The sequence below is a fragment of the Nothobranchius furzeri genome, chromosome 5, assembly GCF_043380555.1.
Source record: "Nothobranchius furzeri strain GRZ-AD chromosome 5, NfurGRZ-RIMD1, whole genome shotgun sequence".
Lineage (NCBI taxonomy): Eukaryota > Metazoa > Chordata > Actinopteri > Cyprinodontiformes > Nothobranchiidae > Nothobranchius > Nothobranchius furzeri.
In genome coordinates this window covers 77931093-77946058 of record NC_091745.1, presented here as the reverse complement: position 1 = coordinate 77946058, position 14966 = coordinate 77931093, and the positions used below count along the sequence as shown (strand labels likewise).

The 14966-nt window shown below is 47.8% G+C and overlaps 1 protein-coding gene across 1 annotated transcript; it reads left to right on the top strand.

Annotated features, from left to right (window-relative positions):
* Window positions 1–81: 81 nt before the first annotated feature.
* On the top strand, window positions 82–14689 carry fam189b (family with sequence similarity 189 member B). Its single transcript, XM_015950415.3, has 14 exons — window positions 82–3094; window positions 3167–3223; window positions 3427–3534; window positions 3663–3779; window positions 5212–5319; window positions 5414–5574; window positions 5661–5760; window positions 7361–7433; window positions 7886–8162; window positions 8234–8583; window positions 11280–11321; window positions 11534–11709; window positions 12342–12488; window positions 12573–14689. The coding sequence occupies exons 1-14, from the start codon at window positions 2870–2872 to the stop codon at window positions 12816–12818; spliced, it is 2187 nt and encodes a 728-aa protein (XP_015805901.3). The 5' UTR covers window positions 82–2869; the 3' UTR covers window positions 12819–14689.
* Window positions 14690–14966: the final 277 nt, after the last annotated feature.

Genomic DNA, 14966 nt, shown 5'->3' with positions numbered 1-14966 from the left:
TTAAAGTGACAGTGTGTATGTTTCTTGGCGATAGGGGGCAGTAGATACCTAAATTGTTGCAAGCAAGCAGTATTTTTGTGTTGGAATAAGACCTTACCAATGGATGCCTATTAGGGTCAAAAAGCCCTCGGGTGTGCAAACTTTAGCAAAAAAACAAGCACATCAGACTCCCTTTCATTGCTGGCAACAAGTGAAGAAGTAAATGTATAGAACAACAACAATTCACTGCCAATGACGTCGTCATTTGCATGTTTTTACTGTGTGGGCGTCGGACGAGCCCCCGCACCGTGAGAACAAACATCTCAGCTCTAAAGCCGATCTTCATCCACGTACGTCACACGTCACGTGATCAGGAAGCAGAACATCCATGTGTTAGGAGATCGATTTGGGCCGCTGCTGTAAAAAAAGTGAGGCGTGAACCAGAAAAGGTTCTGCCGATCACAATTCAACAACGGATTATGAAAGAACGGATAACGCTCGAAACGCGCGGATTCTTCCTGATGTAAGAGGTGTGTCTCCTCTTTGTTTTGGTTGTTTTGGCGTCGACATCATCCTAGCATGCAACATTCTGTCCCTCTTTAAAAAACTGTAAAAACGGTGAGAAACGCTGGCAGCGAAGGGCTATACCGATCAAGAAATGGCTGGCCGTGAATGCGAAGAATGGCGAAAGTTTTGTAACCGTTTGTTACAAATCAGTAGGTGCATTTTGTTCTCATGGGCTCCCGTAGAAAGAAACATGGCGTCGCCCAGAGACTTGAGGTGTTTCTCAATGTCAAGGCGCCTGGCCTTGCGAGGCGATGTTTTGCCAGACACCTTGCTTACGAGGACACCATCCTTCCTTGGTCAAAGAAAACGGTTAAATGGAACAGACTTGCTTCACGTCTTTGGATCTAAAAAAACATTTTGAATTAGCTGACTTACTTTTAAACTTGAAAATTGTCCCCGAAGTAGCTGCAGGCTTCTGATCCGCCGTCTTTTTGAAAATACCGCAGTGTATTCTGGGTAATTTTTGACCAAGGCTAGGCTACAAGACACCTCCATCCTTGCTCATCTAGCTAAACGGCTAACAAACGGAGAACACACGCCTCGGTAGAACATGAACATTGGAACACGCCTTGGTGGTTCCTGATGGCGTATCTCCTAGGCAACCAGGGCGGGGCTAAGACATCAAGGTGAGGTTCCTTGGCATTGAGAAACACCCGTAAACCCGCTCCCGTGTATTTCAGACCAGATTTTTATGGTTATATGTTACGAAGCCGCCAATATTTCTCAACAACTGGACATTGCGTCATTCATTTTCAACATTTTAATGGTAGAAACTACACGATGTCTCTTTAAATGATGTTGGTCACTTTAATGTCTATTTAACTGAATTTTGTTAGATGTTCTAAGGTGGAAAATTGCCCCTTCGCCAAAAAAAAGAACAAATAATTTGAAGACCTGGCATTGCTGATCCTGCTGAGATTAAGTTATAAATACGTGCAGTCTCATTCAAAGTCTCAACATGTGACAGGATGTGTTGGCACTCGGACGGCTCTGAGCTAACTAACCACATCTTAGGCCAATGTTTGTGTTTGTTAAAGCCATCAGCTCAGGTGGAAGGGTTGGCTTTGGTTTGGCTCTGAAATCATGTTTTATATTTTGAAGAGGAATTAATGTTATGTTTATACCGTTTGCTGCAGCAGGAGCCGGGGATTGTCGCTAGGCAACCACCCCTCCTCCCCAGCATCAGCAGCATGGCAGAGTGCGCGCGCCAACTGCCGCATCTCGATGTTGCCCGCACGTTCTGCGTGCCTTGTCATCACGCAGGGAAGGTTTTGGTTTGCAAACACTTTCTTCTGCTGGAAGAGGAAGAGGAGCAGAAGAAGAGAGGGAGGGAGCGGCCGGAAAAGGAAATTAAAGATTCAGGATGATTTGATCGCAGATGTTAAAGTCAGCTGTGTTCCTGTGTTTGGACGCCGTGAGGTAAACTGGTGCGCGAGCTGAACGGGATGCCCTCGTGACTGCAGGAAGAAAGGAGGAGGGGGAGGGAGAGGGGGGGGAGGTGATGGTGGACCCTGAGGTGGAGTTGTTGAAGATTAAAACCTGTGAGGAGATCCTCGGTGTCCGGATGAAAGATTTTTATTTTCGTCCCTCCCGGGACGTTCACTCTCCTCCCGGTCGAGCCGACAGCCTCTCCGGTCTCTAACCGTGACTGGATCTCCTAAGGTCGTAGGGTTGGTGGTGGTGGGGGGGAGAAGCGGGGAAAGGAGGAGCTCACAGGTTTCGACGTTGTTCTCCATCACTGAACGACGAAATCACCGCCTGTCGCCCGAAACCCGCAGGAGCCGCTCACTCCGGGATGCTGTAGGATTCTGCGGCCGCGGGTCTCCGGTTACCGCAATGCCACACGGCCGAGAGGAGGAGGTGGAAGAGGGACCGCGGAGAGGTCGCACGCCTCTAGAGTAAAGATTTAATGCTGAGGGCGGACGGAGCGGGAGGATGGCACAGGCTGTACTTTCTGCGCTCCGGGTGGTGATGGAGACCGCGGATGAACTCGGGCTGAAACGTCAAACGGGGTGATTACGGCGGCTGTCCCTGAGTAGTGGCTGCTCTATAACCAACTTTCTGCTGACGAAGTTCTTGGACTCGCTGACCGGTCCGCGCAGTTTGCGCCATGGGACGCTGCGGAGGAACTATTGCGCCGGACAGCTGAGAGTTTGGCGCATGATTGTGAGACAAAGCGTTTATGCCCGTTTTCTTCTGCTCGGCTGCTTATCTGTCCACACACGTTGTTCTATGAACTCAGAGCGAGTTTAGAACATCTCCTCCTTACACACACACACACACACACACACACACACACACACACACACACACACACACAAACATGCCCTCACGTTCAGATTCCAGCAGCGTGGCCTCTGGGTCTCGGGGTTGGTCGGACAGCCGTAGAGGCGTGTCGGACCGAGCTGGTGGGGCACGGCTGCTCCTCTACCTGGGTCTGTGCCACCTGGGTCTCGGAGCCATGGTGCTGGCCTTCTCCTTCACCAGCATGGCCTTCACCTCCTCCGCCCGCGTGAGGCAGTCCTGTCCATTCTGGGCCGGTTTCTTTGTAAGTCTGACAGGAAACGTTAGCAGTGAAATAAGATCAGACGTGTTGGTGAGCGTTTCGTGTGTTATCCAGGTGGTGGCATCAGGAATAGTTGGAATAATCTCCTGGAGGCGACCTTTGACCCTGGTGGTATGGTTGATTTCATTGAATGCTTTGCATCCATGTTGTGGCTTAAAAAGTGGGTTTAAATCATGTTTGAAAAGTAATTTGTCTCACATTTGCATGTTTTTGTCCTTCCTGACAAGTCTCCTTGCGTGTCCTCTCGTGTCGTCTGCTCGGGCAGCTTTAATGTCCTGCTCTAAATCAGGCGTCGTCTCTGCACCTCTGAACAGGTGTCGCTGTTCATGCTGCTGTCTGCGGTGTGTGTGATCCTCAGCCTGGCCGGCTCGATGCTCTCCTGTCAGAACGCACAGATGGTCAAGTCTATGCTCACCTGTCAGGTGTGTGAACCGCCGTCATCTTGCCCCGGTGTGTCCTTCTCTCTCCAGACACACGGAAAACGTGCCGGGGTTAGTTTGGAGGTGTGCAGGTTGGTGCTTCCTGGTCATTTACGGTGATGTGTGTGCAGGTGGAGAACGGCCTGTGTGTGTGTTGTTCACACACTCAGGACTGCTCCATAGAAAAGGAGGATACACTGGTCCTGTACCTGAATGTGGACTGCCACGCAGTCAGACACCAGCTAAAGGTACGTGACTCACAAGTATTTGCCTTGTTGCAGGTTTTCCTTGAGATGTTTTGGCAGTAATCAGGTTTTAGGATTTACCATGGAGGCTAATCACTTTTTCACATTGCACATGGTTGGTTTGGACAGCTGACGTTTGGTGTGTAATCCATGCGTGGTACGTAAAAGTCTTCATTAAGAGTCAAAACCGTACAGATCATTTATGATATTACATAAATCTTATCTTCCGATAATATCGGACGTTCCAACTTTTTACCCTTGAAAATGAAATCATCACGTGATGATGATGATGGTCGCCCAGCCTAAGCAGAGACCCACACCTCCCTCTCCCAGCCACTTGGGCCAGCACCTCCGGAGAAATCACAAGGTGTTCCCCGGCCAGCCGAGAAACGGTCTCTCCAGCGTGTCCTGGGTGTTCCTTTAGGTCTCCTTCTGGTTGGACGTGCTCGTCAAACCTCACCAGGAGGCATCCTAACCAAATGTCCGAACCACCTCAACAGGCCCCTCTCAATGTGGAGGAGCAGCGGGTCTACTCTAAACCCCTCCCAGATGACTGAGCTTCTCACCCTATCTCTGCAGAGAAGACTCTTTTCTGCCGCTCGTATCCGTGATCTCGTTCTTTCGGTCACTACCCAAAGCTCGTGACCATAGGTGAGGGTCAGAACGTAGCTCGACTGGTAAATCGAGAGCTTTGCCTTCCGACTCAGCTCTCTCTTCACCACGACAGATCGGTACAACGCCCGCATCACTGGAGACGCGGCACCAATCCACCTGTGGATCATCCCTGACCCGGAGAAGACATTCTACCCTTTTCCAACTCAAGACCATGGTCTCAGATTTAGAGGAGCTGATTCTCATCCCAGCTGCTTCACACTCGGCTGCGAACCGCTCCAGTGAAAGCTGAAGATCACGTTCTGATGAAGCCAACAGGACCACATCATCTGCAAAAAGCAGAGACCTGATCCTCAGGCCACCAAAACGGATCTCCTCCACACCTTGGCTGCGCCTAGAAATCCTGTCCATAAAGGTTATGAACAGAATCGGTGACAAAGGGCAGCCTTGGCGGAGTCCAACTCTCACTGGGAACGAGCCCGACTTACTGCCAGCAATGCAGATCAAGCTCTGACACCGATCATACAGGGACCTAACAGCCCGTATCAGAGGGCCTGGTACCCCATACTCCCGGAGTACCCCCCCGGATAACCTTCCAGGTGTTAGATTTCATAAGAAAGCAACATTTTTTTTCTTTTCTGATATTATGATTTATTTTCTGATCTGGAAACATTTAAGTGTGAAAAAAAGAACAAATCTGCAAGGGAAGCATCCACTTTTTCACAGTATTATATTTTATTTGCACATAAAAATCTGGATCAAATGAGCAGAAATGTCTAGTTAGATTACAGAGTAGTGAAATGCGTCCTGTGTTTCTCTACAGGATCTTCTGTTCAGCGCATGCGGCCTCAGCATTCTCTCCACCATCATTTGCACGTTGTCCACCGTGACTTGCAGCATCCACATCTTCTCCCTGGACCTCGTGCACCTGGTAAGCGCAGACACAGCACAGATCTGCACCGAGGCATGAATTTTGAAGGCTCTACGCAAACAGAACTTGTTTATGTCTCCCGTGGCACCTGTAGCTGGCCCCGCATCGCTCTCGATCCGTCAACCCAGAATGCACCACTCCCCAGGATGCCTTCCTGACCAACATCATGGACTTTGAGGAGTTTGTTCCCCCCATTCCTCCTCCTCCTTACTATCCTCCTGAATACACCTGCAGCTCTGAGACGGACGCTCAAAGGTGCCAGACTCTTTTTTTCATCTGGATCTCACCTGTTTCAGTACATAACGGTGAAGTAAAATGAAAATGTTTGATTCGTCATCCAGCATCACGTACAACGGCTCGATGGAGAGCCCAGTCCCTTTGTACCCCACTGACTGCCCCCCTCCTTATGAAGCTGTGATGGGACAAAGAGCCGCCAGCCAGGTGAGCATGTTTGCACACACTGTGGCATCCAGATGTTTAGCTTGTCCTCTACTTTCTGGCCTCTGTTCAAGTTGTAACGCTGGGGTTGTAGTCGGTAGTTGAGAAGGCACAGCGGAGAACGCGCAACCGCACTGGTACTGTGTTGGTCCTCTCTTCGACAACCTTACAAGGCCCGGTTGAACGGCTGCTATCTAGTAACACGTGAAAAAGCAACACATTCTCACACCCAAAGCGTCAATATATGACGATTCGGGACGCCCCAGCGCGTCAGGAGACGACGATCAGGGACACACTGATGACGCAGCGCCCCAGAGCGTCGGGATCCGACGCCGGTGGTGAGACGGACTTGTGAACTACTTAACCTTCCCCTCACCCCAATCCTAACCTTAAGGTCACAGTTACTGACCGTAAGGTTAGGATTGGGGTGAGGGGAAGGTTAAATAGTCGAATAATGTCCGTGTGACCGCGCGTCAAACACTGACGCCTGCGTGTCCCTGATCGTCGCAAACGTTGGATCATTGTAATAAAACGCGCTAGTGACCAGACTAAAATGAAGCTGTGGGATCCCGAGAGTAAAGGTTTTCACTTATGCAGCGACCGCTTCATATCAGGTACTTAAACCAACGTTTCCTCAACTGTGTATGGTATTTATTTTAAATGCTTTCATTACGATTCTCAGTGGGCTTCTTAAACTTATTTTGGCGGGGCTTTTTCTGTCTTATTACTCACAGCAACAAGTAAACGTCACGTAAAACGTTGCCTCGTGAGTTCTGCGTGCTGTTTACGTGTTTTATGATCGCAGCAATTAACCGGCTTAGCTGTATTTAATTTTTAAGCTATGGTTGATCAATTGTCAGATCACACATAAAAAGCACGTTGGATTGCTATTATCTGTCTCACCGAGACAGATCTCAGACAGATCCTGAGACGCTCCTGCCTGACACATTTATTTTATTCACGGAAAAAATCAAACTAGTGATTTCTCTTGGCGTTCAGTTCATACATTCAAACAGCACAGCACTCTATTTAAACTACTACTTACATGTAAATCTGTTATTTATCCATCCATCCATCCATTTTCATCCGCTTATCCGGAGTCGGGTCACGGGGGCAGTAGCTTAAGTCGAGAGGCCCAGACTTCCCTCTCCCCAGCCACTTGGGCCAGCTCCTCCGGGGGAATCCCAAGGGGTTCCCCGGCCAGGTCCGGTAAGAAGTCCGCTCCGACAGCTTCTGGCGTTTTTAAAAAGTATCCCAGGGGCACGGTAAGGGTCGGAGATGTTTAGTCTATTTAATTTCTGACTATATAAAACGATTTCTTCGGTTTTAAAGTGTGAAGTAAACTCCGACGAAGTAAAATCCAAGCCGATCCCGTTCATTCTGTTTACCTTTGCTGCCTGCCAACATGGCGTCTACTCTCTGAGAGTCACGTGACGTCCGGAGCTCTATTGGGAGGCGCCAGGGCCCAAAGACAAAAGGCCATGGGCCTAAAGGGTTAAAAGCTAACTGATAAAAACGTGTCTTCAACACAATCTTAAAAATGGAAAGATGGAGTCTAACGTCCATCGGTGTGTGCTGACCCTTGCCTGTTGTACCCATGAAGGCCACGGTGTTCGACCCCCACGGCACTGAGCTGTCTGGAGAGAGAGGGACTTCCACGGCCTTTAGCGGAGAAGGTGATTAAATGTCTGCTTGTCTTTGTTACATTATGGTTAAAGGTCCACAGTGTGTGACATAGTGGCCTCTAGTGGTGGGAGGTGCAAACTGCAGCCCGATTGTAAAAAGAATCCAGCTGCAGAGTCAAAGTTTGATTTGTCCTCCTGGGCTCCTGTTGTGACACGACAGAGTAAAAAGGGTCACTGGACCTAAAAAAGACCCCAAACTAACTCAACCTCCCACAGATGTCTTTCTGCTGTCTAAAGAGAAATGTTCTTCAAAAAGCCAGAAGCATGTTCACCAACACCACAAAGTCTATTTTGTTTTAAACGTGCTTAAAAACATAAAAAGTAAATGTTTAAAAAAATCATTCCTTAGGGAAAAACACCAAATCTGATCAAATAGATAAATGTGTAATCTTTTAAAAGTCAGCTCAGTTAATAATGAATCATGTTGTTTTTTTTTATGTCAGTCTCTATGGACAGTGGATCTCTGCTGATGTCAGAGATCGTGGACATTCCTGACGACTCCTCCCCCTCCGAAGACTCCTGTTTGTTGGAGGTTGGGCTTAGGAACCAGGGGGAGAGGGGTAACAGGAGCTCCGGGGACAGGGGGGACATGAGCCTCCGTGGATCTCTGACTCACACACCAGAGAGTCCCCTGGCTGGAGGTCCGAGAGCCAGGCGGTTCCTCCGAGGAGAGAGGTCCAACTCCTGCTCCTCGCCCAGCACGGCCACCACCACGTACAGGCCAGTAACTCCACAGATCACTGAATTATTTTAGTCAACTGGGTTAAAAATTAACTTGTTTTGTCTCTCAGGTCTCCTGTGCTGCATCGCCAAGTGATGCTAACTAGTAGCTGCTCTCAGCTGGAAACAATAAGTAGTTCCTCCAATCAGCAGCGAGCTTTCATCCCAGAGATCCGGGTCAACCCCTCCACCCCCTTAAACCACGGAGGTGTCCCGGCCACCTCCGTGCCACATCCTTCATCTGCCGCTGCTGTGGGTGAGCACGGGGGAGGACCAACCCTCTTACACCAGCCTCTCTACCGCCGTCGAAGGGCGGAGAGAGGTGGGAGGGGGGGATTTACTACGAGGAGGCAGAGCGAAGGCTTTTTACACCTTGTGAGGTCACACAGTGAGCCTGGCCTCAGCTCCTCGACGGACACGGGTGAGTCAAGGTGACAGCAGTCTGTTTCCACCACTAAAACACCGGCTTCAGCCCCAGAAGTCACTTTCACCAACAGATAACCAAAATGTTGTCTTTGTTCAAGACTAAACGTTAAAAAACTGAAGGTCTTTGACTAGGAGCCGGAGCAACAGAACATCTGCATCCCTTTTCCACCAGCTTAAACTGGGTGTTTACTTTAATTTTCCTCTTTTTAAAGGTGTGGAACGCTGAATTTCTGATTATAATCAGTCACTCTGAGTGTTTCATGCAGGCTGAACATGAAAATAGTCTCCTACACCTATCTCCTGCAGTACCTTCTGATAGAAAACAGACGGCGAAACTCTAGGATCAGAAAATCCTGACAGATCTACGTCACCCTGTCACTGACATTCATGGACTCACCCATCTGGACTCACGACGGGGAAGGCCGTTGTTGGTTTAGCGTCTAGGAAACGGCAGAGAACATCTGAGCTGGTAGAAGCTAACCGTTAGCATTAGCTACTCCACCACACAGCAGAACTCCTCCAGACTTGTGGCATTAGTAGAGATAAAACATCATCTTTGCAGAGCAATCAGAGTCAGTGGTAGGGTTGTGTTGCCCTCATCCAATCAGAGGCAAGATGTCCAAAATATCATGAGATGTGGCTTAAAGTCCTGCCGTCTGAAGCTCAGCTGTGATGTAGGTCACTCCTGGTTCCTGGAAATGGTGCACCATTATATTCCCCCCCCCCCCCCCCCCCCAGGAACGACTCACAAGGCATTCATTCCTACTAGAGACCACTGCAAATGTATTGTTTAAACATTCTTTAAGACGTTGGTTTACCTTAAACTCAGGAGCCTGCAGACGGACTAACTGAGAAGAGATAGGCCCTTTGCTTTTGGCAATCATAAATGGCAGTCTTACTTCTAGTATGGTTCCATCTTCGTTTAAGAAGGCTGTTATTCATCCTATGTTAAAAAACCGGGGCTGGATGTGACAACCTTAGCTAATTACAGGCCCATCTCAAAACTCCCTTTTCTTTCAAAACTGCTGGAGAAGATTGTGTATTCACAATTGGTTGCCTTTATGGACACAAATGATTTATGGGAGACCTTTCAGTCAGGGTTCAGGAAAGGTCACAGCACTGAATCTGCTCTTTTAATGGTTTTTAATGACACGTTTTTAGCCTGTGACATGGACAATGATGTTGTCCTGCTATTGCTGGACTTATCTGCAGCTTTCGATACAGTCGACCACAAAGTCCTTCTGGACCGACTACAGCATTGGGTGGGGATAACTGGGCAGGCCCTCCAATGGCTTCGCTCCTACCTTCAAGACAGGACATTTAGTGTTCAGATGAGTGAGGTGATGTCACCCAGCGTGAAACTTCGCTGGGGTGTGCCACAGGGCTCTGTCCTTGGTCCTCTCCTATTTGCAGTGTATTTGCTTCCTCTTGGAGTCCTCCTTCGCCAGCATAATGTGAAATTTCATTTTTTTGCTGATGACTGCCAGATCTATCTCCCTCTTCGACGTGGGGAGGATAGATCTGTTTCTCCTTTACTGGATTGTTTGAAGGACATAAAATGTTGGGTGGCTTCTAATTTTTTGCACCTAAATGAGAGCAAAACGGAAGTCATAATACTTAGTCCTGGCAGAAGAAATGGCTCTGGTTCTGATATTGACCTTGGACCATTGACCCCCTATGAAAAGAAAATGGTCAGTAATTTGGGGATTAAAATCGACTCATCACTTAATCTTGACACTCATGTGAATACAGTGGTGAGATCCTGTTTCTTTAACCTGAAAAAATTATCCAGGATCAGGTCTCTGCTGTCCAGAGCTCATCTGGAGTCTGTGTTGCATGCTTTCGTCCTGTCCCGGCTGGACTACTGCAACGCTCTGTAAGCTGGTCTGGCCCAGTGCACGGTTGCACGGCTCCAGTTTGTGCAGAACTCTGTGGCTAGGTTCCTGACAGGTACTAGATGTCGAGAGCACATTACCCCAGTGCTGACTGATCTGCACTGGCTCCCGGTGCAATATCGAGCTAAATTTAAGATCTTAACTCTTGTTTATAAGGCCCTCCAGGGCAGTGCCCCCTCGTACATTACTGCACTTTTGCAGAGGTATGCTCCATCTCGGTCTCTTCGCTCAGCCGAGCAGGAACTTCTGGTGGTCCCCTGGTCGAAATATCGATCGAGGGGTTGTCGTGCTTTTTCTGTTTTGGCTCCAACTCTGTGAAACGAATTGCCACTGAGCATTAAGCAGGCACCATCCCTTCATGTTTTTAAGTCTCGTTTACAGACTCATTTTTATTTGATTGCGTTTTAGCGCTAGGGTTCTTCGAATTGCCCTGACATTATGGTTTTAATTCTTCTTCTTTTTAACCCAGATGCTTGATTTTATTTTGTCCACCATTTGTGTTTGATCGATTCGTCTTATTCCGTTATCTCTCTTTATTTGTAATATTATTTGCTTGATATTTTATGATTTTATGTTTTTATCTTGCTTTTATGCCCATGTACTGGGAATGTTTTTCTTATGATGATGCTGTTCAGCACCTTGGGCTTCCGATAACGTTGTGGAAGGTGCTCTACAAATAAAATTTGATTGATTGATTGACACTGAGAATGGAGTAATTACATGGGTATTTAAATATCAAGTTGTTTTTGACTTGAACCAGCTCTGAAAGCATAACTATGATGCTCCTCTGTTCCAGTTGACTTTGGCTCTGCAGGCAGCAAAGCTTCCACAGACACAGGTGAGCGTTTCAGTTTGTTTCATGGATTGGTGTTTAAAAAACATCACGCTGCTTTTTTGTGAGTTCCTTTCACCTTCTTCCTCCTTTGTACAAAAATGCGTGTTCTAAAGTGGTGATGAGCCAAAAGAGACATCTAAACCAAAGATTTTCTCCCATGTCAGCTAAAACAGCGTTTTAAACTACGTCTCTGTATCGTGTGTTGTGATTCAAAGCTCCGTCTTCTGAGGCGTGTTTGTTGCCCCGCACGCCTTTGCCTCCTGCTGCAGCTCTTCCCAGTAAAGGCAGCATGAAGCCAGCAGCTTCCGGGGTGCAGGTCCCCTCCAAACCAGTGCCCGCTTCCCCTCTACGTTTACCCAAGGACTGCCACCGTTCTCTTGGAGACCTGAAGGTAATGCTGGGATCAAGAGCATGATGTCATCGGGGAGAGGAGATTTGGAAATTTGAACAGCTAACACCCCCCCCCCACCCCCACCCCACCACCACGTTCAGGGTCAGAGCGGAACGCCACGCCTCTTACCGCACACACAAACAGCCTTGTAGCACTAGCAGACAAAGAATGTTTTGGATATGTTCCTGCTCAGACACACCTGAACTGCCGAGTTATCTCTTCAGTCTTCATCAGGTTCTGCAGGAGCTGCTAAACACTTGTTTTAATTAAATCTGCAGAGTTCAAGCGGGGAAACGTCTAAAACCAGCAGTAGCACAGCCCTGCTAACGCTGTAACAGACCGGTGTAGCGTAAGGTTGAACGCTACGCTAATCACTTAGCAATACACAAAAGATGAATCCCTTTTCAGTCTCCTCCCTCCTCTTCCACCGTTAGCTTTACTTTGCAGTTTACAGACTGACATTAAATCAGTGCAGGTCAAGTTAGCATTCAAGCTAGGTTGGTGTGCTAAGCATGAAAGATGACCTACTTTATACCGAAGAACAGGCTCAGATAGTCGTGTTTACGCACGTTTCTGTTCAAGCTTTTAAACTACGTACACCAGCTTGAATTAGTCCCACCCTTTCCCTTTAGGTTACTCGTGTTCTGGTGGCTCGCTTCCTGCAGCGCTCCAAACGTAATCTGTCGCCATCTACTGAGCACATTGGGAGTTCAGCGTCAGGTCCAAAGAGGAGGGGCGGAGCCGAGGCTGTCGGATTGGACCACGTTTCCTCCGAGCAGGTACACCCACTAAACTCTGATCCATTTCCTTATTCTGGCTTTTGTCCTGCCGTCTGACCTGCAGCCCTGTTAAACTACCTCCAGGTGCTGCGGACCCCTTGGGGCAGCAGCCGGGGACACCTCGTCCATCGCTCCCACCACCCTCACCGCCGCGGACATCACTACTCCCACAGTGACAGTCGACACAATCGCCATCAGAGCAGCCGGGCGTCAGAAGGGATCCACCTGCGGAGCTGTGGAGACCTAAGCTCCTCCTCAGCTTCACTGCTTCAACTGGTGACGGCCCACCATGGGTCATCAGGAGCTCTCCACTCAGAGTCTGCGCTGTGAGGAAGGATGAGGAATGTTTGGGTTTTGTCCAGGATTTCACCATCAGCCCGGAGCTCCTTCAGGTTTCACCTCAAACAAAAATCCACTCACGCTCTTTCTTCTCATCTTGCTGTTCATTCACCAGATTGCTCGGGCGAAGCGATCACTGAAGCTCTTTTTGTCGTCTTCCATTCATATGAGCTGAAACCCGAATAAACAAAAGTTCAGCTCATTTTGACGTGAGAGACGAACAAGGCTGCACACGAGGACAAATACGTAAAATCTACCTTTTTCACCTAAAAGATGGCCGTCACAAACCCAGCAGCCAGCACCGCTCTGAAAGACACGGACACAAGTTCAGCGTTTCAGCCTGTGTGTGTTCACCGGACGCTTGATCCACGTGTGTGCATGTTCCGCTGCAGCCGTGATGCCCCGGGAACCGTGTGCGTTTGATTCTGCTCGTCCGTACAGGGGCGTGTCCAGGGAGTGGCCTGGGGTAGCAAATGCCACCCTTGGAATCTGATTGGCCACCCCAGGTGCCACCACACAGAATTCTCCTTAGATAGGCTTTTCATTGTCCACAGAAGGCTTGGGGTAAAAAAAAAAAAGCATAACCACTGGTGCCACCCATGCACAAAGTGGTGCCTCACCTGGGCCACCCCATTTTAAAAGATCTGGACACGCCACTGCGTCCGTAATTAGGCAACAAGTGCTTTGAATGTCTTTACCTGCACGTTTGCTTCTTACTTTTTACTTTTGGCACACATAACCTGTTAGAGTAACTCAAATCAAAGGTCAAAGGTCAGTTTTTTTACCCTGTATTTTCATTTGTGAAAGAATATCTGAAAGTAAAACAAATCCTTGTAAAATAACCAAACCCACTATGTGAAGAGGCTTTACGAAACCTGTTGATTTGGATTTGCCATGGTTGTTTAATAAAGATGCTGATTGGTCCTAGCCTAGTGAACTAGACCAAACTCTTGCTTTGCAAAGAATGGTCTAGGCACGCTCCATTGGAACCTCAGCAGCTCCTACCAGGACTCTGGCTAGCCAATCACAGCTCTCTAGAGGGGTTTCAAACACATAAAGAGCTGTGATTGGTCCATAATGGTGGGCCAATCTTAGTGCTCTATCTGCTTAGTGAACAAATCACAGAGCTTTATCCGCTTTGTGGGCCAATCAGGGCACTCTATATGCCTGGTGGGTGGGATGATGCAACAGAGTGAAACAAGAGTATGTCACATTCATCGTCCAGTGGAATGTGGAGATCATTTGAAAGACAACGGTAGTACCCGCCCCACAACCGAGAGCCGTCAATGGAGCGTGGCCAGACTAAATAATACATTTATTTAGTCTGGCTTGCCAGGCTAGATTGGTCCGGCACCTTGAAGCATATTTATATCAGAGAGGGCAGACTCGCTGAACACACACACATGTATGTACACTAATTACACTAAGCTCACACACACACACACACACACTCTCTCTCTCTCTCTCTCTCTCTCTCTCTCTCTCTCTGAAGACACCGAGCTTTGTTTCTACCTCCTGTCGTGCAGAAAAGGTTATTTATTTGGAGAAATTGTGTCTGTATTGCAGGCCTAGCAGGATGGAGCCTTTAAACGTGAACGATAAATGTATTCTCAATCTGACACTTACTCCAGAGTTTAAAAGCAGTGTTGATGGTGAAACTTTTAATGCAAGTTATGTGCTTCAACACATGAATAAATGATGAAATAAACATGAAAAATAAACAAGTTGCTGTTGTGTAAATATTAGAAAAATGAACTAATGATAGGTTTAGAGAAAGTCTGTGGTGCTGTTAAATTCAGTACAGATGTCGGTATCGGCAGGCCTGGCGAGCCAAACTAAATAAATACTTTGAAAAGTAAGAATTTGGTCTCGTGCATTTGTATAATTGTCGGCCTGTGTGCAAGCAAAAGGCTCTAATGACAAATTAATCTTATTTTATTTATTTCTACTAATAAAGTGAAACCAAAAAGAAAACAAACAACTCGTCTAATTTTTGGGTCATTTCAAGATTTTTCTGGAACACCTGGAAGGATCGGGACGATGGAACGGGAAATAAAATAGTAAAGAAAAACAAATGTTGCTGTGCGGAATGTCGTCATTTGTCACGCGCAACAAAGAAAACCAGAAACACAAATTATG